General features: G+C 45.8%; 1 protein-coding gene across 2 annotated transcripts in view; it reads right to left on the bottom strand.

The window, feature by feature from the left end:
* cyp1d1 (cytochrome P450, family 1, subfamily D, polypeptide 1) overlaps positions 1-24,280 on the bottom strand; it is a 53,034-nt gene that overhangs the window by 26,264 nt on the left and 2,490 nt on the right. For both annotated transcript variants that reach the window (XM_067983074.1, XM_067983075.1), the window contains exons 2-3: positions 21,495-22,355; positions 14,363-14,486 (exon numbers count right to left, since the gene is read on the bottom strand). In XM_067983074.1, coding sequence (XP_067839175.1) covers positions 14,363-14,486; positions 21,495-22,322 — 952 coding nt within the window. In that variant the 5' untranslated portion in view covers positions 22,323-22,355. The remainder of the gene's footprint in view (positions 1-14,362; positions 14,487-21,494; positions 22,356-24,280) is intronic.

Genomic DNA, 24,280 nt, shown 5'->3' with positions numbered 1-24,280 from the left:
AGAGTTTTTTTCAAAGGGAAGACAGAGAAAGAGCAGAAGGGTGTAGAGGGTATGGGTGGTACTGGTCTTGTCAGTGATTGGAACCACTAGAGTAGAAAAGCTGAGGCGTTGGTCATATGAGTAGAAGATTTTATATGGAGGGAGAGGTATAGGGAGGAAAGTAGGGTGGTGAATTTAGAGAAGAGAAGGCAAGGAGTGCTGAGATGGAGATTGAAATCACCAAGGATGGGCAATAGCTCAATGAAGTGGCTGAGCGAGGAAAGAAAGGAGGCTATCTCAGAGAAACTCGGCGTGGGGTTTGGAAGAGGGGGTAGACATCAAAGATATTTATGTAGAAACGAGGGGATGGAACAGGGTGCAGTGTTCAAAGTTCAAAGGAGAAGAAGGGTCCAGAGGAGTAAGGTGAGAGACTAAGGTGTGACTAGGTGATAAGGGCCACACTGCCACTGCAGCAAATTGGGCAGGGCAGGTGGTGGAAAGTATAGTCAGTCATCTAAAATAGGGTCATGGATAGTAATGGCCTTTTTTGAAGTCAACAGACATTCTGGAGGGAAATGTGGAGAGGGACAGTGATTGTTGATCCCCCGGCAGAGTCCAAGGGGACCGCAGTGGGTGGGGTGAGCAAGATGGGAAGGAGGTTGGTAAGGTTAGCCCCCAGAGGATGTGTTGGACAGAAAGGCTTGAAATCAGTGCAGATGTGGGTGCTGGTCCAAAGAACAGCTGCAGAGCAGTGATCAGCACACAAGGTTAGAGGCAGCAGCAAGAGTTTGAGGAGCCAGTCCAACCTAGTCCAGCAAAGACATAAACAGTCTCTGCCATTTCTCCAGTATTTCCACTATCTTCTGCCAAAATTATGGGGGCAGATTGGAAGGACCCCATGGAAATTCTTCCCTGTAGTCTTAGTAGAAAAAGGCAGCAAAGGCGGAGGTCACAGTAAAGCCCAGAAGCCAACAAGGAAATGGAATTCAGCCCAGGAGAAATTGGGGCATGATTTTTACTTGGAGAAGGGAACTCAGCCGATGGATGGATTTGCGCCTGGGGAACCCGGACGTCAAGTGTGCGCGTTTAAATCTGCAATCGCAACTCGAGTGAAGGCAATTATCTTTGTTTCCGAGTTTTGCGTCTCCAAGCAGTGTGGCGGGCCTACTCTGCATCCGAACGACACGATTTAAAGCCCACTATTTAAAGGGCCAGTCCAAGAATGGATTTTGAAGGAGAAAGGAGAAATGGAGTCCAGAAAAGCAAATGCTGCCCCTAGATTTAATAATGCCTCCCTGGACATACTGCTAACTGCAGTGAGAGCCAGGAGGGAGGTAATGTTTCCAATGGATGGCAGGAAGAAACCTGGCTTTGTAAATAACAATGCTTGACTGGAGGTGGCAGAAGAGGTGAGCAGCAGGAGTACAGTCCCCAGGTCTTGGGTTCAGTGCAGGAAGCATTTCAATGACCTAACCACATCAGGAAAAGCGAGTACAGTTGCTGATTCACTGTGTAGTTCCTACCCCCTCCTACCGCCTCATTCTGTGTTGGCAGGCCTACCCCATCATATAACTCCTCACACCCATTTAAGTGTCAGCAGCAGCAACCATCCTTCACTTTCTATACACTTCTTCAACTGCCCATTTACTCACCCACCACTGCCACTCACCCTAATCCTGATGCAATGAGATGTATCTGTCTGATAGTCACCCTTTGATGCATCTTTTTCATGGTCATCCTCACCCAAAGCAATCATTCATAGGGTGAATATGTCACCCTCAGTCACTCACAGGTCTGTTCTTTCTCCCCTTGCCAGTGAAGACAGCGCAAAACGCAAGGGGGATGAGCAGAACTGGAGATGGCAGACATGGAGGACGAGGCCATGAAAATAAGTCGGACAGTTGCATGCCAATCTATCGGGAGATAGAGAGACTGGCAACCCGCAGATGACTGGTGAAAGAACTTCAACATCTTTCACACACATGATGAATTGATTTTATCAAAGATATAATTGTGCCAAACCTCAGTGTGGTCATTGGAAAGAATGTCACTTTTTGCGATGAATCCTTAATATCGCTTTTTGTTGTCTTCCAGAGCCTTCACAAGGAATCAGCAGAAATGGAAGAAGGTGATTCCTCAGAGCAGCTCATTCCTCCTGAGGGTGCACCATCACAGAACATTCAGCCATGCATCAGCACTGATACTTGCACTTCGGTGGGTCCTGTTAGACAGTTAGTTGGATTGTAACCTGGTGGTTCACTATTCATAAATGAGCACAAGTAGACCACTGGAGGCAGGTGCAGCTGTGGAGAGTCCATGTCAGGGGTGCACTCCACTCCAAGCTCTGCTCAGCTGGACACAGATGCTGAACCCCGGAGGCCATCATTGAGAAGGAGAATAATAGAGATGCAGAAGCAATTTTGCGAGGTAATGAGAAAAGTGCCACGCACACTCTCCACAATAGCGGAGAGGTTGGAGGAGTCCAACTCCATCGTATCTGGATTGGTGACTGAGGTAAGTGCAAAAGTATCTGCGATGGACAGAATGGTAGCCTCCAGTGAGCTTCAAGCACGGCTCTCAAATGAGTCAATTCAGACCTTGACAATGGTCGTGCGGACTCTGGATGCCAACATGTCGGCTGCCTTAAACAGGCAGTTACTTTAGCCATGGCTTTACAACACGGCCCATCTGCTCACCAACCTGCTGGCCAGCAGAGTGGTGGGAGTCATGTTGCGCTGGCCCAGGAGCGGGATGATGGCGAAAGGGGACATGGAAGTGGAAAGTCCACTCAAAGCGCTCCCACATCTCATTGGTTGCCCCCTTCTCAACCAGTATCTGCAGTGCTGCCTCCTCTCCTGCTGGCTGAGTGTGCCCCTGCACATGTGCAGGTGGAGCAGTCTTTGGCGGGGCCCTCACGGGCTTCAAAACCCAGAGGTTGTAGGCCGAGAGCATCTCAGCAGTCAGGGCAGAGATCTGAGCAACTGCCAATACCTCTGCTGAAGCCTCAGGGGATGCACCACATAGCAGTAGTAGAAAGAGAAAAGCTAAGCAATTGTAATTCTCCGAGGGTATACACAATGGTGTTCGAGCTGTCATGTTGTTAATTTATATTTTTATTTTGTTATAGCACATTAAATTTAATCATTATCACAACCACTGCCACGTCTTGGCCATTATCGAGTCCCTTTTGTGATTTCGCCCTTTCATGTGCTTCAAAATGAATGTCAAGGCACAATGCCACTGAAGGACTGTTTTGTGGAAAAGGATGGGGTGGGGGGAGGAGGAAGGGGTTGGTAGTGGTTGTTCCAGGTGGCCTGAATAGTTCAAAGTCTTCAATTTGCTCCTCTCATTATGAGAACTTGCTAGAGATGAGGGAATCCCTGGCATCACGGGCAGCAATGTGCGCCGCTGCTATGGCGATGGGTTCTCCATCTTTATTTTCCTCCTCCTCAGATGTACTGTGGAATAGATCCATTGCGCACCCCCCACCCCCATCCTGATCTTGTCAGTTTGAGGGGCTTCAAAATGTAGGTAAATTTTCTGAATTCTCAGTCTCAACAAAGAAATCTTAGTCTAAACACACAGAACTCCCAGCCAAATGTTTGTCTGAGAGAACTGAGAGCACAGCTGCCCAGTACCTCACCTTTTATGTGTCAATCACTGTTTTAAAGGAACTTTAAAATGAACTTTGGCTGCAACTCGCCTCCGTTTCAATGGCGTGTTTCAGAAGTCATGGGAGACACGTTCAAGGAGTAGCTAAATCTGTTTTTGTTGCAGAATCCACAAAAAGTTAAGTACCTAAAGTGTTTCAACTACCTGAATTGGCTCTTTAAATATTGGCCTGCCGGTTTTAAGTGGGGACGGAACTTCCAGGTTTCTGTTGTGTGTGCGCATCCTAACACGCCTGGGTTAAACCCGGAAGTGGGCGCCTTGGAGCCGGGATGCAGTCCCACTTCAAAAAGCTGCTACTTTAACCTCCCACCTGCCCCCAACCCACCTGTTCTTGGGAGTTAAAATTACCCCCCAGGTTTCTGCCCAGGACCCAAAACAACAGCAGGGTAAATCTGTGAAGCCACCAATGCACTTGAATACAGTCTCTAAGCCCAGCAGGTAACAGTAACGGCATACTGCCTATGTTAACAAATATCCATCTTCAGGCTGGGTCTTAATTTAAAAGTAACATTACCAGATTGTAATGACCTTGCAAATTGTGGCCAATACTCATTATATTCACTACAGTCCTGAAATTCTGGAGGGGTTTCATAACTCCAGTTGGAGGCTGGTGGAACCCCCAAAGAAATCATGTAATTGACCATTTTCAGCTGAAGTTACAGTTGGAGACAAGAACCCCCACAGAATTTCAGGGCTTCTTTGTGTATTTACTGCATGTACAGTCTATGTTTGTTAGCTCTGCTTCTGCCTTTAATTTATACCCAGAAAATATACAATCCTTACTTAAAAAAATACATTTACAGTTAAGAGAAACTTCATACACAAATCAGTGAGGGAAATATTTCAGTTTAAACTTATATAAACATGTCAGTGTAAAGTGGAATAAAAAAACCAGAAAATGCTCGAACTGTACAGCAAGTCAACATTGAGACCCAAGTCAGACTATACTGCAGAGCATCCCTAGAGTGATTCTGACACCTGCATCCAATTGTGCACTCTATTATGACTCTGGTGGCAGCATGGACCTTGTTATACTGGTGCTCAGCTGATCTTCCAAGGGATACCCAGAGACTTGCTTTTCTGAATGAAAGAGTTCTGACATGGTGGACCTCTAAAATGAAGGCTCCATGGCAGCAAACATTCACTTGCATGATACAGTGCTGCTGGGCACAATTGAGCTGGACATTGACAGAATGGAATCCCTTCCTGTTGATGAAGGAAGCATGTATGGCCATGCGAGTACAATTTATACCCCCTTCTGCCACTCTGAAACCCTATTGTCCATGCAGAAGACGATTAACTAGTTTGCTTTATCAAATAATACATCCAAGATTTGCTTTATGTATCTGTACACAGCTGATTTGTTAATGTTGCTGATGTCCCAAGTGGCAGTCTGGAAAGACCTCATTGTATAAAAATTCAGGGCAGTCAGTGGCAGTTGAGTGCATGTGCTGAAGGTTAGATTGAAGCATGTGGCATAACGTATTGATGGCTTCCTTTGTGAAACAGCCTCCACAAGTATCGCCCTATGTTAAGTGAAGGTAGGAATACCTTGGTCTGTATATTCTACTTGGGGATACCAGTGGGTAGATGCCATAAGCTTCCATGTGCTGTGTGACCAGCATGTATTCTGTCCATTGCTTCTTCTCTTCCTTGAAAAAGACAAAATAGAGGGGCATTTCCACTAACCCTTTTAGATTGATTGAGGAAGGGAAGGAGGGAGGGGGAATGGGAACCAAGAAACAGAAGGCTCAAAAGGTAGACAGTAAAAGGTGTAGTCAGGAGTGAAAAAATGAACCAAAAAGAAAATCAGCTGAAAAATAAGTTTTGATATTTTTGAAGTAGCTCCCAACCCCTTTAAATGCATTTCCACCTTTTTATCACCTAGCAACACTATGTCTATTTTACACTGGTCTTATTTATATCTGGCATCCTACATGCCAGAAATGCCGAAATTAGCATGTAGGCTGTCAAACCACCCCTCCTCCTCCTTCCCCAAATGAATAGCGAAATGAAGCATGCATCTGTTTCAGAAAACAATCAGTATACAAGCATGGCACATTTTTGGTGGTGCAGAACTTCTGATTTCTGGCATCCATACGGCTGAGAAGCAGAAAATCTGGGCTTAACTGTCAGGTCATGTTACAGGATATATTGCAAAATCCATTTCCTCCCACCCAATTCCATTAGCGCAGGTCCAAATTACCTTCTTCTGCATCAAAGCCTTCAAGCAATTTTTTTTTACTTTTCAGTACTGTCCTTACTCCCATTTTAGGCTGAGTAAAACTGGAGGTAATAATGAATAAAAATACATTTTTTAACCATCAGTTTAGTCACATCTACTTTTTCATTCAAATTAACACAGAGAGCAAAATAGATCCCAGTCGTTCTCAATGTTTTAGCTGCAAAATTATATAAAATAAAATCATAAATTAAAAATTGAATGAATACTTTCTACCTATTTGAAACAGAACTGGAAATATTTTATTTATTTATGGCAAAATGGGAATATTTACATGCTGACAACTAACAATTCGCACCTAAAATGGCCTCTTGGAACCTATTAAATCTCTCTCTGCAGAGCCTTGGGTTCTTGGGTTCTGTCCAAAACCAATAGTGGGTTGTATAACAATGATTTATAAAAACCTGGTTCACAGTTCTGGAAGATAACTCTGCATTTACCAGAATCAAGTCAGTTTGCAACTACAGTTGTTTTTTGATCCTATAGTAATGTTTAACCCTGCATAGAGCAAATATAACATCCAAGAAAAGTCTTCCCTGCAACACAAAGTTTCTTATATTTGTAATATTTTAAAAGCTAACTAATATATAAATTATGGCCCTAAATTTCTGCAGGGACTGCTGCAACAGTAGAAGTGGGAGGGAGTGGGCATTAGCATTGTATGTTACAGTAACGGTGGAGTGGGAGAGAATGGATCCAGGCTGTTGCACAGTAGGAGCACAGCCCCGGCTACAACTTAAAAATCTTGTAGGAAGAAACACAGAGTTGAGGGGCTTGCCATGCAAATAAGGTAAATCAAAGAATCAAGGCAGTCCTAGCCACCCCCAGAAGTCATAACTTCTTGAGACATATCCACCAACAATTGCCTTGTAGCTTATGCAGGAATGGAGGTGTAAGATTGGGTCCTACTACACAGCCCAAATTCCATGAGCATCTCTCCTGCTTGCTTCATGTGATCCTCCTCCTTCAGAACCTGCAAATAAAGGATGGCCAGAGGGATAACCAAGCTCCTATTAAGGCTGTATAAAATGACAGATTCATTGGGCAACAGGCTGATATAACAAATGGGATGGAGCTTTTAAGAATTTCTAAGTAACTTCAAGTTTGGAAGCATAACAATCCAGAAAAGCACTGAAATCAGCACAAACACAGCAGCTACTGGAAACAATTATAAAAATATGAATCCACGAAGAACTGACCCAACATGGCAGCTGTACTTCCCATGCAGCAGCCATTTGAAATGGGCATCTAACATCTAAAACATTGTTCAGGCACTCACTCTAAAATGAGTAATAAGCTCATTACCACATTTTGGAGGGCCTTAATAAGCCAAGCAGTTGCTTCCACAAAGCATTATACAGCACTAAGCAGGTCTCATGCCTCGGAGCCCAATAATATGGGCATCAGTGCCTAATGCACACTAGTGCTACTGGTGCCAAATATTCCATGATCTCATAGCTTCCAAGAAATTTCTAGGACAAAATGTAACTCAATTATCCACAACCATCAGAGCAAATTAGTAACAAGTACTGAAAAGTATTCATATGGATTAAAAATAGTTTCTCTACTTAATGGATCACAACTATGAAAACAATAGTTAAAAAAGTTTCCAAAAATTAAAACTATTTGTTTGTGTAAATTAGAAAAGAAGACAAAGCAGTTTAAGTAAAACAATATACTTTAACTTGAGGTTCATTGAACTAGGGCAAAAGTGCACAAAAGTTTGGAAAACAGCAGTAGAAAGTTAATTGATCCACTTTATAGTTTTTGCCTTATCTTTCAGTAACTACTTCCAGATGCCATTGTGCTGTTGTCAGTTTTAAGGAAAATACAATCCACATGTATTTTCCTTAATGCCAAAAAAGGTCTAGCAAAACTAAAGACATTCTCTGACACACCATAGAAAAGTTGATCATTCCAATGCATCTCATGCATGACTCTGGTGATATATACAATAGCTACTTGCCCAAGATTGGTAGCTGCAGAATCGGTTCCAGCCCTGCTAGATTGCTCGACTCCAAATCAAATTCTCATAACCAGAAGAGAGCTCTTAGAAGTTTTGGGAGAACAGGTGGTCTGGTTGGGATCTCACTTCAGAGTTATAGGCCAAGGTTATCCTTCCAGCAACAGTGTTCCACCAGGGCAGTACTTCTGCCTACCCCTCGGACACCACTAGAAATCGATCCAGGAAACTAGGTCAGCATTCATTACTCATGCATGGCAGGTTCCCAAAGGGATTAGCGCTGCCAGAAAGGAACTTACCATAGCCAGCCACAAAATCCCAGTGGTGCTGCAACAAGACTGCCGTGGCAGCACCAGAAGAGGCAGCTAGGCAGGTAAAGCTGCAGAAGCACTCCGAATATTGGAAGATCAGCATCCTCGGAATGCCAAGGCCTATGCAAGAAGGTGAATGGGGGCCAGAATAGAGGGGAGAGGAAGCTGCTATAAAGCCCTCTTCTTCCATGAGGGGAACCCAGCGTCATCGCTCCAACTTCCCAGAGCCTACTGCCACCATCCTCATAGCAGCCTGGGAAGCAATGGTAAGTGGTGCAGACAGGAAGGAAATCTGAAGGGTACATGAGCCCCTCCCCCACCATCACTGACATGCAGTGGGCCAGCACCGGTCCCGGCATGGGGTGGAAGGATATCTTTTTTAAAAATTTGTCCACAGGATGTGGGCTTCGCTGGCAAGGCCAGCATTTATTGCCCATCCCTAATTGCCCTTGAGAAGGTGGTGGTGAGCCGCCTTCTTGAACCGCTGCAGTCCGTGTGGTGACGGTTCTCCCACAGTGCTGTTAGGAAGGGAGTTCCAGGATTTTGACCCAGCGACGATGAAGGAACGGCGATATATTTCTAAGTCGGGATGATGTGTGACTTGGAGGGGAATGTGCAGGTGGTGTTGTTCCCATGTACCTGCTGCTCTTGTCCTTCCAGGTGGTAGAGGTCGCGGGTTTGGGAGGTGCTGTCGAAGAAGCCTTGGCGAGTTGCTGCAGTGCATCCTGTGGATGGTACACACTGCAGCCGCAGTGCGCCGGTGGTGAAGGGAGTGAATGTTTAGGGTGGTGGATGGGGTGCCAATCAAGCGGGCTGCATTATCTTGGATGGTGTCGAGCTTCTTGAGTGTTGTTGGAGCTGCACTCATCCAAGCAAGTGGAGAGTATTCCATCACACTCCTGACTTGTGCCTTGTAGATGGTGGAAAGGCTTTGGGGAGTCAGGAGGTGAGTCACTCGCCGCAGAATACCCAGCCTCTGACCTGCTCTCGTAGCCACAGTATTTATATGGCTGGTCCAGTTCAGTTTCTGGTCAATGGTGACCCCCAGGATGTTGATGGTGGGGGATTCGGCGATGGTAATGCCGTTGAATGTCACGGGGAGGTGGTTAGACTCTCTCTTGTTGGAGATGGTCATTGCCTGGCACTTGTCTGGCGAGAATGTTACTTGCCACTTATGAGCCCAAGCCTGGATGTTGTCCAGGTCTTGCTGCATGCGGGCTTGGACTGCTTCATTATTTGAGGGGTTGCGAATGGAACTGAACAATGTGCAGTCATCAGCGAACATCCCCATTTCTGACCTTATGATGGAGGGAAGGTCATTGATGAAGCAGCTGAAGATGGTTGGGCCTAGGACACTGCCCTGAGGAACTCCTGCAGCAATGTCCTGGGGCTGAGATGATTGCCCTCCAACAACCACTACCATCTTCATTTGTGCTAGGTATGTCTCAAGCCACTGGAGAGTTTTCCCCCCGACTTCAATTTTACTAGGGCTCCTTGGTGCCACACTCGGTCAAATGCTGCCTTGATGTCAAGGGCAGTCACTCTCACCTCACCTCTGGAATTCAGCTCTTTTGTCCATGTTTGGACCAAGGCTGTAATGAGGTCTGGAGCCGAGTGGTCCTGATGGAACCCAAACTGAGCATCGGTGAGCAGGTTATTGGTGAGTAAGTGCCGCTTAATAGCACTGTCGACCACACCTTCCATCACTTTTCTGTTGATTGAGAGTAGACTGATGGGGTGGTAATTGGCCGGATTGGATTTGTCCTGCTTTTTGTGGACAGGACATACCTGGGCAATTTTCCACATTGTTGGGTAGATGCCAGTGTTGTAGCTGTACTGGAACAGCTTGGCTGGAGGCGCAGCTAGTTCTGGAGCGCAAGTCCTCAGCACTACAGCTGGGATGTTATCGGGGCCCATAGCCTTTGCTGTATCCAGTGCACTCAGCCGTTTCTTGATATCACGTGGAGTGAATCAAATTGTCCGAAGACTGGCTTCCGTGGTGGTGGGGATATAGGGAGGAGGCCGAGATGGATCATCCACTCGGCACTTCTGGCTGAAGATGGTTGCAAACGCTTCAGCCTTGTCTTTTGCACTCACGTGCTGGACTCCACCATCATTGAGGATGGGGATGTTTGCAGAGCCTCCTCCTCCCGTTAGTTGTTTAATTGTCCACCCCCATTCACGACTGGATGTGGCAGAACTGCAGAGCTTTGATCTGATCCGTTGGTTGTGGAATCGCTTTGCTCTGTCTATAGCATGTTGCTTCCGCTGTTTAGCATGCATGTAGTCCTGAGTTGTAGCTTCACCAGGTTGGCACCTCATTTTTAGGTACGCCTGGTGCTGCTCCTGGCATGCTCTTCTACACTCCTGATTGAACCAGGGTTGATCCCCTGGCTTGTTGGTAATGGTATAGTGAAGAATATGCCGGGCCATGAGGTTACAGATTGTGCTGGAATACAATTCTGCTGCTGCTGATGGCCCACAGTGTCTCATGGATGCCCAGTTTTGAGCTGCTAGATCCATTCTGAATCTATCCCATTTAGTATGGTGGTAGTGCCACACAACACGCTGGATGGTGTCCTCAGTGCGAAGACGGGACTTCGTCTCCTCGAGGACTGTGCGGTGGTCACTCCTACCAATACTGTTATGGACACATGCATTTGCAACAGGTGGATTGGTGAGGACAAGTAAGTTTTTCCCTCGTGTTGGTTCACTCACCACCTGTCGCAGGCCCAGTCTGGCAGCTATGTCCTTCAGGACTCGGTCAGCAGTGGTGCTACCGAGCCACTCTTGGTGATGGACATTGAAGTCCCCCAGCCAGAGTACATTTTGTGCCCTTGCTATCCTCAGTGCTTCTCAACATGGAGGAGGACTGATTCATCAGCTGAGGGAGGACAGTTGGTGGTCATCAGCAGGAGGTTTCCTTGTCCATGTTTGACCTGATGCCATGAGATTTCATGGGGTCTAGAGTCAATGTTGAGGACTCCCAGGGCCAATCCCTCCTGACTGTATATCACTGTACCGCCACCTCTGGTGGGTCTGTCCTGCCCGTGGGACAGGACATACCCAGGGATGGTGATGGAAGAGTCTGGGACATTGGCTGAAAGGTATGATTCTGTGAGTATGGCTATGTCAGGCTGTTGCTTGACTCGTCTGTGGGACAGCTCTCCCAATTTTGGCACAAGTCCCCAGATGTTAGTAAGGAGGACCTTACAGGGTCGACTGGGCTTGGTGTTTTGCCGTTGTCGTGTCCGGTGCCTAGTGGTCCGTCCGGTTTTATTCTTATTGTGACTTTTTTTAGCAAGATTTTACAACTGAGTGGTTTGCTGGGCCATTTCAGAGGGCAATTAAGAATCAACCGCATTGCTGTGTTCGGCCAGACCGGGTAAGAACAGTAGGTTTCCTTCCCTAAAGGACATTAGTGAACCAGATGGGTTTTTATGACAATCCGGTAGTTTCATGGCCATCATTACTGATACTAGTATTTTAATTCCAGATTTTTTATTTAATTAATTGAATTTAATTAATTAATTGAATTTAAATTCCCCAGCTACCATAGCAGGATTTGAACTCATAACTCTGGATTTTAGTCCAGGCCTCTGGATTACTAGTCCAGTAACATAACCACTATGCTACCGTACCATATCTGGTCAGAGCAGTGACCTCGCCACCTGAATTCTCCATGACCCCTCCCAATTCAGGCAGGATTGGCTAGAGAATCCCAACTACGTTGTCACTTTAGCTTCACTGAATTGCTTCACAACAATGCAAGTGTGGTAATATCACTGCACCCTTGTACAATCTGGTTCACATACACATCCACCACAACAGAGAAGCTGATATTTTAAAAAGTAGGATGTTAGGTTACTGAAAGATTCTTTATTGCTTTTTCTTGAATTTCAGACAAGCAAATTAGTTCTACAAATGGCAAAGCTCCTGTACAATGTGTGTCTATTACCTGGAAATTTGTGATATAAAACTTTGTTATTTGTGATATAAAATAATGTTAGAAGATGTACTCAGCTAAACACACCAGATTGAGTAAACTTTATCAACATAGATGACTGGTTTCCGTTACAAAAATAAAGAATGTTTCCACAACAGACGTATAAGATACATTTCATAAACTTGTATTCACAGAAGAGCATTGCTATACAATCCCGAGCAAAGCTCTGTGCTGGGAGGGCAATTTCCTATGATTAGCCTTATAGCCCTGATTTTGCTTTCACTGCAAACAGAGCTATAGTAAAACTGGAAAATAGGGACACCTAAGGAACTTGCATCAGGTGTCCTTTATTTGCAGATGTCTCTATTTTCAAAATGGTCATTGTATATACAGTACTGTAAACTGGATGATCCAAATATCATGGGATTGGCTGCATCCCCTGCAGCTTTCCTTTTTATCGCCCTCGCCTGGGATCGTGCCTAATACTGGAGCCCTATCAGCAGAATGTGATTTCAGTTCATTTTCTGTTCATTGGGTTTCATTTTCTGTTCATTGCCATCCTGGGGTCCTTTTCAATTGGGGGAGGGATGTCTTGATCCTGGGATCTGCTACGTTGGCAGCCCGCACAGGGCAAGGTGGCTGCTGTAGGGCCAGAGTGCCTGGGAGATCCCAGCCAAATCAGGGAGGACTAGTGTCCTGCAGACCCCTGTCCATGACCCCTTCCCTCATTGTGCTGCAGCTGCTAACATTTGAAGTGCCAGGGGTGGGTAGGGGGTTGTTAGCAGCTCATTGATGGAGTAGGGCTGCCAACTCTGGTTGGAGGGATGATCACGTGATGTTCTGACCACATGACGTCAGGACACAGGACGTCTACAAATGTTATTGGATTTACTGTACCTTATAAAAGGTTGGGTCCCCTGTAGTTGCATTTCTCATGCTAGCAGCTGTTGTGTGAGAAGTTCCAAGAATCAGGAGGCCACCCGTGAGCAGACAAAGAGGGGAAACCATTCTCTCCATCATTTTCCCAATCCCAAATTCCTCAGTCTCTGTTTCCTCCCCCCAACTTTTGAGCCCCCTCTGCTACGATTTCAGGCCACCTTCCCCCCTCCACCACTGTGATTTTAGGCCTCTCTCTCTTCCGCCGCCCCCCCCACCATTACGATTTCAGGCCACTTCTCCCCACCACCCCCCCCCACCCAAACCCCAACCATGATTTTACAGCTCCCAGTTCCCGACTCCCTCAGTGAGATTTGATGTTGCCCGGTACTGTTCCTAGCTTTTGTGTAATGGGGTGTTCTTTGCCCGGCATCCAGAATGGCAGAGAAACCGCTCTATCCTTGGAATAGAGCCATGCAAGCATTCAATCGCAGAGATAGAGCAGTTTCTTTGCAACTAGCTGTTTTTTTTCGCCCATGTCCCGTGTTTGAAGCTGTAAACAGACTTGATGCATTGAATGCTGTCTGTGGTAAGTAATTTGCGAGTGTCCGTTTTTTCAAGGTGCGGCTTGTATATTTTACAATGTAAGTTATTTGGAGTTGTTAGAGTCCCTTTTTTGCAGGTGTCTGTTTGTACAGGTTTCACTATATATTGTATATAGATAAATCTACAATTTTGAACATTCACTATAAACTATAGGATACATTTTATGAATCTGCACAACTGGCCCAGTGGATACACATATCGGGGATTTGGTCATAAAGGTCAGCTGACATCATTAGATTTTTCATCTAATAAAATTAATGGATGGAAAATGCTGATGTCTGTGTCCAAATTCCTGATCTGTGTTCCTGTCAATAAATATGAAAGTATCTCATTGACTGCAGTACTTTGGATTTGATCAGTATAATTTTCCACAAACAAATGCAAAATATTAAAATACTGTGTATGGGAATTTTACACAAGTGAATTACCAACAAACTAAAAATAGTGCTCAGCAGAATTTCAACTCCAACAACTTGACTTATTCACCCTCAGTAAAATTCAGGCTAAGTTTTGCATTTGATTTCCATGAAGTTCGAAGAAATCATTTGATTTAGAGGGGGACGAAAGGTTTTTATTCGAAATATACACGTACATTTGCTCTATATGATCAGTTTTTATGAAATTTCTGTTCCATATTTTAGAAAATACACCATTGTGGATTTTATGGCACTTTATATCATCTTTCCAGTTACTTTTCCAATATCACCTTCTATTTTATAGCACATAGTAATTAAGCTCAAGGAATCGGTATCATCTGTTAAGCTTACCTGCTCCAAATATGTCAATCACAGTGGCAATAATCTGTTCATTAGTTAATTGAGCTGTTTTTTGCTCCAAGTTTTTGTTTTCACAGAGCGCAATGAAAACATCAGTGATGTCACGAACACAATTCTATAAAATTAAACAGAGTTTGATTACATGTAGATTTTGCATTATAAATATACACTGAATTGATCTATGACCCTAAATGTTATAAGGAAGATATTTAATGGAGGCAAAACTACATCCTACTTCAAAATATAAGATTCCTGTGTTATGTATTTTATTTATTACTTTTATTTTATGTGGGATAATATGGATGTTTTTGAATTTACTAGTGCTAAGATGGAAGCTGTCTTGCTCTGCTGGCCACAAATGGAGGTCTGATGCTGGGGGTCTGCAGCATACATGTATTTCAACTGCATTTGATTTGCGGATCAGACATAACACAGAAACATTGTCTTGAGGCTGATTTCATTAGGCCTCATCAAAGTATAAACGGATATGCAAAGGATAGGAGGATGCGGAAGGCCCACTGAGCAACTGGCAACAGGCCGCAGGTCCATTGGAAGCATTTTTGGACAGGCTTACTGTAATTCCCTTTAATGACTGCTGGTTAGGCCACTCTACATCTGGTACCACTGGGAGAGCATCTGCGGTGCACAGTCCATCCACTGGTACTTGAAAAATGCAACCGGTGTAAGACTTTGATTTAAATAATGAAATAAGACTCCTACCTGTTTCAGGCGGGACCGCTGGGCTCCCATTTCAAGGTGGGCCTCGGGTAGCCAATGGGTGATAGGGTTTTAAAATATTTTTGTCTACCACCCGGTTTTCCAGTGTGAACAGGGTGGTAGGCAGATGAAAAATCACACCCCTGGGGCTGAGGGGCAGCATAGGCAGCTGAATGGATAGTCTCTATTTTGGTGAATTCCAATGCCAAGTTTGTATGGAATGCTGGTTACAGTGGGACAGAAACAAAAGCAATTTATTGATACACAAGAAAATCAAATTCCACTTGCCATGATATAGATCAGTTTAATATATTGTGCTGAAAGTAATCTCAACGAATACAAGTAATCTAGACTCTCTATACAGTTAAGCACAGGACATTCTAAATTACTAACAAACATTTTTTTTTACAAAAGCTGCACAATGCTGAATATACATCATCCAGCCTAAAATTACATTTTAGCTATCAATCTATCTCACGCTCTTTTAACCTGGCAATAGCTAAAGTAAATTGGCCAATGCCTGGAGAATAAAAAGCAAAATATTAAATGTACTTTCCCCATGGAAGAGTCCTGTAGGTTACCAATCAAATTTCAACCAGGACAACCTCTCAATTATGACTCTCGAGCTGCTTTTCTAAAATCCATCATCAAAGTAATGGTGGTAAGGGGCAAAGAGAGTAGGAGTCAGCTGAAGTAGGCTTATTAATTCTTCAGACCTGTTGCTGCTAGGAACAATAAGCTTCAACCCTTCACTGGTGGCTGCAAAACATTGCTTCTTCATCTTTACCATCTATAAAAAGATCAAAGCACAGAAATTGTGGCAGTGCTATTGTGCCACCAGAAGTGTAGCAGGATGGAACTTCTGCCCACCACTCTATCCCAGCCATGACCATACCCCATATTAGAGATAGGTGCCCACCCTAGTGGGCCTGACAGGATGTCAGAACAGCTCTTTACCACTCCTTGGGCCAAAAGTTGTAAGGATGGGAATGAACTCTTCAACAGCTACCTGGATGTTATGCCCCAGGTTCAAAAGGCAATCGAGCTGTTTGAATACTGCATAATGGGGCCAACATACGGCCCCGCTCATGTATACCTGCTTCCTGCAGGCATCTGTACTGCTGAGAATAACAGGTTTATCTGGTGTGATTTCTAGAGGAGCATGTCAACATGCCCCAATAGTTTCTGCCCCAAATTTTGTCCCCTTTGCTGCTGAGACACCTGACTTTCACCCCAAAAAGAGTGGAAATTGTAGGCTCTTGTTTTTAGGCTTTTCATGAAAACAATTAGTAAGTTTAACCCTACTGAGCACTGATAATGAGGATTTGTATGATGCCTTCTTCTAGCTAGGCCACCAAATTATCTTACCCTCTGCTTTATGCTTCCCGGATTTAGCCGAGTTGGCCGAAAAAGTTAAGGAAGTTTGAACTGTCATTCTCTTAATATAATCAAGTCAAACTTTACTATTCCATCTGTTCATTGACAGAAAAATATACTTATCTCAGTAGCACTATCACTACAATGATTTTCAACCTTACACTGTGAAAGATTAAGTCTTTTTTAAATGGCTAACAGGTACAGAATTCCCTAGAAATGTCAGTGATGTAAACGCTTCAGTATTTATTATTTTGTAATATTTAGTATTGTGAAGTTTACCTTATTTATCACATTACAAAAGCATGAATTGGGGATTGCGACCGACAACCCTATTTCTATTGATGGAATTTCATGATGATCTCACATCAGTTGAGTTGTTTACAAAGTGTATGGGCGCTAAATTGGGCCATGTACCGCCCGTTGTTACGGCGTTACATGGTCTCTCCAACATCCAAGATGGCGTCTTGGCTGCACGTGTACGTTTCCAGCATCACGTGCGCCAGACGCGCTCTTGGTATAGGAGTTAGCGCATGCGCAAATATCGAACGCCGGAAACGTGTAAAGTAAGGAGAAAATGGATACAATCAGTGTGCAACGCTGATTTAAAGTGATAGACACCATTTTGCGATTTTATGCTCAACTAAATGCACAGTCTTAACCACAACTATCTGAATGTGTCTTAGAGTGCCTGGAGGACCACCCCCCCTCCCCACCAGCACTATTTAAAGGGGCCATGCAAGATTTACAGGTTAGTGGCTAGATTATTGCTTCTGGCTGCCGAGACACTTGTAACCATTTTTGAAGGTCTCCTATACTTGAATACTAGGACTTGGGGACATAGGCTAACATTTAAAGCCAGGACGTGCAGGAGTGAAGTTAGGAAATGCTTCTATACCCAAAGGGTGGGAGAAGTTTGGAACGCTCTTCTGCAAACTGCAGTTGATGCTAGCTCAATTATGAATTCTACATCTGAGATTGATAGATTTTGGTGAAGCAAGGGTATTAAGAGATATGGGGTTCGGTCACAGGTCCACCATGATTTCAATGAATGGCAGAACAGGCTCGAGGGGCTAAATGCCACTGCCACTTGCTGCCTCCTGATATGCGCCACCTTCTCCTGCAAGAAAGTGGGATGTGTGTCTGGGTGATGTGCATGTCATGGTTGAATAGCTGCCACTGTGTATGGCCTGTGAGTTGTGGGTGGACGGCTTGCAACTGTGGTAATGTGTAAGCATGAGAGGAAACATTTGATTGGAAGAGTTGAGTACTGATGGAAAGAGTTCGTTGGTATGTGGGTGATAGGGGGTGTAGTGGATGCGGCTAGTGGTATAGTTGGTAGGAGACGCCACTTGACAGTTGACCTCACTCACCTTGACCACTCATGTGAAAGCATTGAACTTTTTCCTGCACTGCATTGATGTTCATGATGCTGTGCGCCTGGCACTGACTTCGTCCCTGGCTGCCTCTTGGGTATATATCTGGAAGGCCTCTTGCACCCCCCCCCACCACCCTGCCCCCGGCAGATATTGGATGCCCCTTCTTCTGTCCACCTCCTGCACCAAGGCGTCCAGTGCATCAGCAGAGAACCTTGGTGCACGCACTCTCGCAGGCCTGGTACAAACTCAAATTGGCAGATTGGTGAGTTCTGGCATGCAGATTGGAAGATGTGGGATTTAGTAGTGCGCAACCCTTATTCAATGTTTTAACATAACTCATTAGTTTCTAAACATAGAGACGGGAGCTGCACCTGTGTTTTGCATGTGCGATGTCTGATCTCCGTTCAGACTCCGTGGAGACAGCAGACTGTTATAGAAACATAGAAAATAGGAGCAAGAGTAGGCCATTCGGCCCTTCAGGCCTGCTCCGCCATTCAAAATGATCATGGCTGATCGTCTAACTCAGTACCCTGTTCCCGCTTTTCCCCCATATCCCTTGATCCCTTTAGCATTAAGAAATATATCTATCTCCTTCTTGAATACATCTAATGACTTGGCCTCCACTGCCTTCTGTGGTAGAGAATTCCACAAGTTCACCACCCTCTGAGCGAAGATATTTCTCCTCATCTCGGTTCTAAATGGCATACCCCGTATCCTGAGACTGTGACCCCTGGTTCTGGACTCCCTAGCCATCGGGAACATCCTCCCTGCATCTAGTCTGTCTAGTCCTGTTAGAATTTTACATGTTTCGATGAGATCACCTCTCATTCTTCTAAACTCGAGTGAATATTCAGCAAATAATAGGTACCAGCTGCCTTTAAGAGATTGGGGCTCCCCTTGCTGGTGGAAAGTGCAAATTGCAAGGAATCCTCTTGCCAATGCTGATTCGGAATGCTGCTTGAAGGAAGCTGTCAGGCCTCACGAAAGTCTCATCCTGCCTGCGCAGCGGCCATTAGGCGCGGGGTAATAGCGGATTGCGCATCCAATATTAGGCCCTGTCCAATTTTTCCCCCCTCTGTTTCCAGGCTGTGTCTAACCAAGTTTGAAACAAAATATGCAATAAAAAGACTGAGGAAAAGGCAACAATTTAAGTATACAGGCATCTTCCTTTATAACATTTAGGTTTATGGAGCAATTCAGATTTCCCCTGAAATGTTATCAAAATGTGCACAAAAATTGTTACAACTTTTACATAATTAATGCTATTTGTAATTTCTCATAGGTATAGCACCAAGATGAGAATAATACTTCAAGTATCACAGGCCAAGATTTAAAGATATCAGCCCCGATATTCCTTCTTCCCCCCCCCACCCCCACCCCTTTCAGAAGTGTGTTCCACCTGTTCAGCTCGTCAAATCCCCGAACTGGATGTCCCAGTGCATTAGCATGACTTGCTCACATTCCCGGCGTATCACACTCCTTGGCAGAGCCTTGCTCTGAGAATCGGAATCAGGGCCCCAAAAAGCCATAAGGAGACGCATCTTGGCACAACAGCCAAGATCTGCTGGTTGTGACTTTTGCCGCTAACTCCAAAGTTTGCAGGATCTGGGGAGGTCCCACGATTTGTATGGCATTGGCAGGCTGGGGTTGCACCTGCATGTCCCCTCCGCTGAAGATCAAGTGAAAGTCCAGCGTAAGTGGCCAGGTCCTGGGCGAAAAGAGTGTTCCCCTTCAGGAGAAACTTTTTGATGCTCTTGCAGCCCCCGGATATCTAAAAATCATATTAAAAAAATATTTGTCGTCGGGAGTCCAGGTCACAATTCTAGCTTGGGCCCCCACGTGGAACCCACTACCACCAACCGGTCAATGCTGACCATACGTTGAGTCCCTTTACATCGATGGCCTTGTAAGGGGCATGTGGAAGCTCTGCCCCCACAAAGCCATGTAGGAAATTTGGGCGCAAAGTCAGGACCCAGCATAACTAAGTCCCATCCTAGTTTCTGGCCATTCAAACGGACTCACACTGAAGTTGCCGTGGAAGTTTGCCAGAACAGTTGTGGGTTTTTGGCCCTCAGGAGTGCAACTGCAGGCCTGTCTTTTGTCCTCAGGGTCTTCTGGCTGCTGTTGGAGAACAGCAGAAGGCCCGAGGTCCAAGGGTCCAGTGGGTCAGTGTAAAAAGCAATGGGCTGGATTTTGCTGTTAGAATAACGGTTAGGCTCACAGTTATTCATGTGCAAATCAGACAGTAACTTCCAGTGACCGCACATGCGCAGTCAGATATAATTGTCCTCCAAAAGCTATGTGAATATGGCATCTCGCCAGCTGACTCCCCATTCAAATGAATTGAATGGCGTGAAGTTCCTGCACTTACCTGATACGAACTAATCTCGCCAAAAAAAATTAAGTCAAGTCATTTCATGTCTAAGTACCCTTTTAACAGCGTGCTATGTCTTAATTATTACCAAACAACCTCTCTGGCACTGAAAGTTAACTTTTACAAGAGTGGAGTCTCAGTCCTTCAGATTTGAATTGTTGGACGTTTAAAAAAATGTAAATACTTTTTTTACCTTTTCTTTCTGTCTCTTTTATCTCTATCTTAATTCATGAAGGGTTTAGATAAAGTAAATAAAGAGAAATTGTTTCCATTGGCAGAAGGGTCGAGAACCAGAGGATACAGATTTAAGGTGATTGGCAAAAGAACCAAAGGCGACATGAGGAAAAACTTTTTAACGCAGCAAGTAGTTATGATCTGGAATGCGCTGCCTGAATCTGCCTGAAGCAAATTCAATTGTGGTTTTCAAAAAGAAATTGGATAAATACTTGAAGGGGAAAAATTTGCAGGGCTAGGAGGAGAGCAGGGGAATGGGACTGACTGGATTGATCTTACAAAGAGTCAGCAAGACTCCTTCTGTGCTGTAACCATTCTATGAATTCAATCTTTCTTAACCTCTCTATTTCACTTTCTGTACCGGATTTGACACTGAATTCACTATTCTAACTTACACTTCCTGTTTCAGACTTTGCGCTGTTATTAATGATGCTTCAATCCGATTGGTTAAGAAGATACACAGCTGCTTGTCCTGTTCACACAGGTCACAGATACCCTGTAGAGGGCGTCAGATCTCTAATTTAGAGGAACTTACCGTGCAAAAGCTCATAGAAAGTCTATGGGCAAATGCAAGTCTAATGAACAGCAGGCGCTGTTCAGTCGCCGCTCACGGCAAAATCTGGCCCCATGACTTACTTTTCAGTCCTCTGCTTGCTGCTGGTCCTCCTTAGACCCTCAGATCTGAGGGGTATCCTGTTACAAAGCCCAGCTCCAGCTTCCTGGGGCGCCACTGTAAATGGATGCTCCTTGGGCATAGAATGAGGAGAATGTGACAGAAGGACCAAGAATACCCCCTCCTGCCACATTTACATTACAATGCTGGACCTGTGCCGATTGCGGGCACAGACACAGATCCAGCCATTTGGAAAAGCCCCAACGTCTTGGGATGGCGTAACAGTTGTCCATCCCCTTTTCTTCTTAGTAGTGCCTGGAAAGCATACATAACCCAGACACTACAGTAAGGAATATCAGCCATCTACTCCAGTAATTGGAAACACCCCAAACTAATGTCAATGAACTTACAATTTTAGTGAATTTACTTTACCTGATCAAACGATGTGTAATGTTCCTCTATTGAGTTAATCATAAATTTGTTCAACTTGTCAGCAAACTTAAGACTTGGACTTGGTAGGTAACGGAAAAATGGGAGGAAGTCTGCAATATTTCCAGAAGCAAATGTTCTCATAATCTTATGATTGGCTTGGACCATACTGAGAAATTCTTCGTCATTATGATCATACCTCTTGCCAAAACAAAGACCACAGATGACATTTGCCACAGCACTGGTAATAGGCCCAACAGGGTCAAATCCAACCTCTTTTTCTGCAAGATTCAACAATACTTTGATTAACTCTGTAACCTCAGTACATACGCGTTCTTCAAGAAGACACAAGTATGTTGAGTTCTGGGCTTCTGTTTGTGAAAAGGTCCTCAAGGCACTCTTAGCGATCTTTTTGTGTAACTTCCAACCTTCTCCATATTTCTCAGTGAATGTCAGACTTGGCCCTTTGGCTATAACTGAAAACGTGTAGAGATCTGGTCTTCCAGCAAACACCTCTCCTTTTTTGATCAATGCTCGTTTAATTGTTTCCGCACCACTCACCACTACCACTGGTATCATTCCTAGTTTTATACAAAAGACGTCTCCATACTTTTCACTCATTTTAGTAAGTGTTAAGTGAGGGTATTCTCCCAATTGAAACATATTTCCAATAATTGGCCATGACTTAGGGCCTGGAGGGAAGCTAACATTATTTATATTTTTTCTTCTACCTTTGACGATGAGAAGAACAATTGCAAATGCAACAAGACCAACTGTAACTTCAGAGAGTGAAACCACACGCTCTTCCTGAAAAAATCTCCATCCTGCCATTTTCGTTGAGAAAACGTGTCCAATTCTTCAAACCTGCAAGATAAAAATGGATATATGTCATAAAAAGTCAGACCAGCACAAAATCAGTTTACAAAGAGGCATGAAGAAACAGAAGACCGTTGGGCACTGATCTTTTAGCTCAAAACTCCCCAAGAAATCACTTGCAACTTTAGCCCACAAATATGCCACAAACCCAAGAAAACAACATGTCAAAAATGCTACCACTATACTAATCATTGACCCACAGCTACAGAAGTGAGCAATAAAGGTAGTGTGTGCTCTCCTTTCTTGATCTCACCAGCCTCCACTGAAATAATTCACAGCCTGCCTTTTCAAATGTGATCCTATGCAGGTTTTGAAGGTAACCCCACCACCATTACGACACCATTGCTGTTGCATTCAGCATACAGTCCAACAGAATAGCTCAGAAAAAGTTCGAGACCCAGATATATCAGATCCTGACTGGAGTTGCGAATTCCTGTTTGGCCTTCTAAACAGTGGAGGGGATGGGGACTTCCGAAACTGGGAGTTCCCACTTCCTTGTCCCACCAGGGACTTGGCGTATCACTTGAGGCTAATACGCTCAGTGAGATGAAATGTACCAGCCTGCAGGAGGGTGGAAGGGAAGCAGCCTCAACTCCTGAAGGCCAAGAGTTTTCAAAAAAAATATATGGTTCATTTCCATTACACAGGGTCTGAGGGTAAAGGGAGGGAGACTGAAGAATGGAGGGGGTGGGCAGAGACCAGGGAACGGGGGGTTGGTAGGGAGGGCAGCGACCGAGGAACAAGGGGTGGAGGGGAGGGCGGCGACCGGGGAACAAGGGGTGGAGGGGAGGGCGGAGACCGGGGAACCTGGGGGGGAGGGGAGGGTGGAGACCAGGAAACGGGGGTAGAGACCTGGGAAGGGGGGTGGGCAGTGAGCAGGCGATGCAGGCGGGAGGCGGAGACTTGGCGATGCAGGCAGGGGGTGGAGACTGGGCAATGCAGGCGGGGGGTGGAGACTGGGCAATGCAGGCGGGGGTCAAAGACCGGGCGATGCAGGCGGGGGGGGCGGAGACCGGGGAATGCAGGCGGGGGGGCGGAGACCGGGGAATGCAGGCGAGGGGCGGAGTCCGGGGAATGCAGGCGAGGGGGCAGAGACCGGGGAATGCAGGCGAGGGACGGAGACCAGGGAATGAGGGCGAGGGACGGAGTCCGGGGAATGCAGGCAAGGGGCGGAGACTGGGGAATGCAGGCGAGGGGGCAGAGATCGGGGAATGCAGGCGAGGGACGGAGACCGGGGAATGAGGGCGAGGGACGGAGACCGGGGAATGGTGGCGAAGGGAGGAGACCGGGGAATGAGGGCAAGGGACGGAGACTGGGGAATGCAGGCGGGGGAGCGGACACCGGAGGATGCAGGAGAGGGGCGGAGTCTGGGGAATGTAGGCTGGGGGCGGAGTCCGGGGAATGCAGGGGGATGGGGGGGGCAGAGACAAAGGTGATGAAGGCGAGGGGCAGAGACCGGGGAATGCAGGCGAGGGGCAGAATCCGGGAATGGAGGCAAGGGCCGGAGACCGGGGAATGCAGGCGGGGGAGCGGACACCGGAGAATGCAGGAGAGGGGCGGAGTCTGGGGAATGTAGGCTGGGGGCGGAGTCCGGGGAATGCAGGGGGATGGGGGGGGGCAGAGACAAAGGTGATGAAGGCGAGGGGCAGAGACCGGGGAATGCAGGTGAGGGGCGGAGACCGGGGAATGCAGGCGAGGGGCAGAGACCGGGGAATGCAGGTGAGGGGCGGAGACCGGGGAATGCAGGCGAGGGGCGGAGACCGGGGAATGCAGGCGAGGGGCAGAGTCCGGGGAATGCAGGGGGATGGGGGGGGGCAGAGACAAAGGTGATGAAGGCGAGGGGCAGAGACCGGGGAATGCAGGCGAGGGGCGGAGACCGGGGAATGCAGGCGAGGGGCGGAGACCGGGAAATG

Source organism: Heptranchias perlo, chromosome 4 (genome assembly GCF_035084215.1).
Source record: "Heptranchias perlo isolate sHepPer1 chromosome 4, sHepPer1.hap1, whole genome shotgun sequence".
In the NCBI taxonomy this organism is placed as follows: domain Eukaryota; kingdom Metazoa; phylum Chordata; class Chondrichthyes; order Hexanchiformes; family Hexanchidae; genus Heptranchias; species Heptranchias perlo.
Note: the sequence above shows the minus strand (reverse complement) of the source record. Positions and strands in the feature narration are given on the sequence as shown.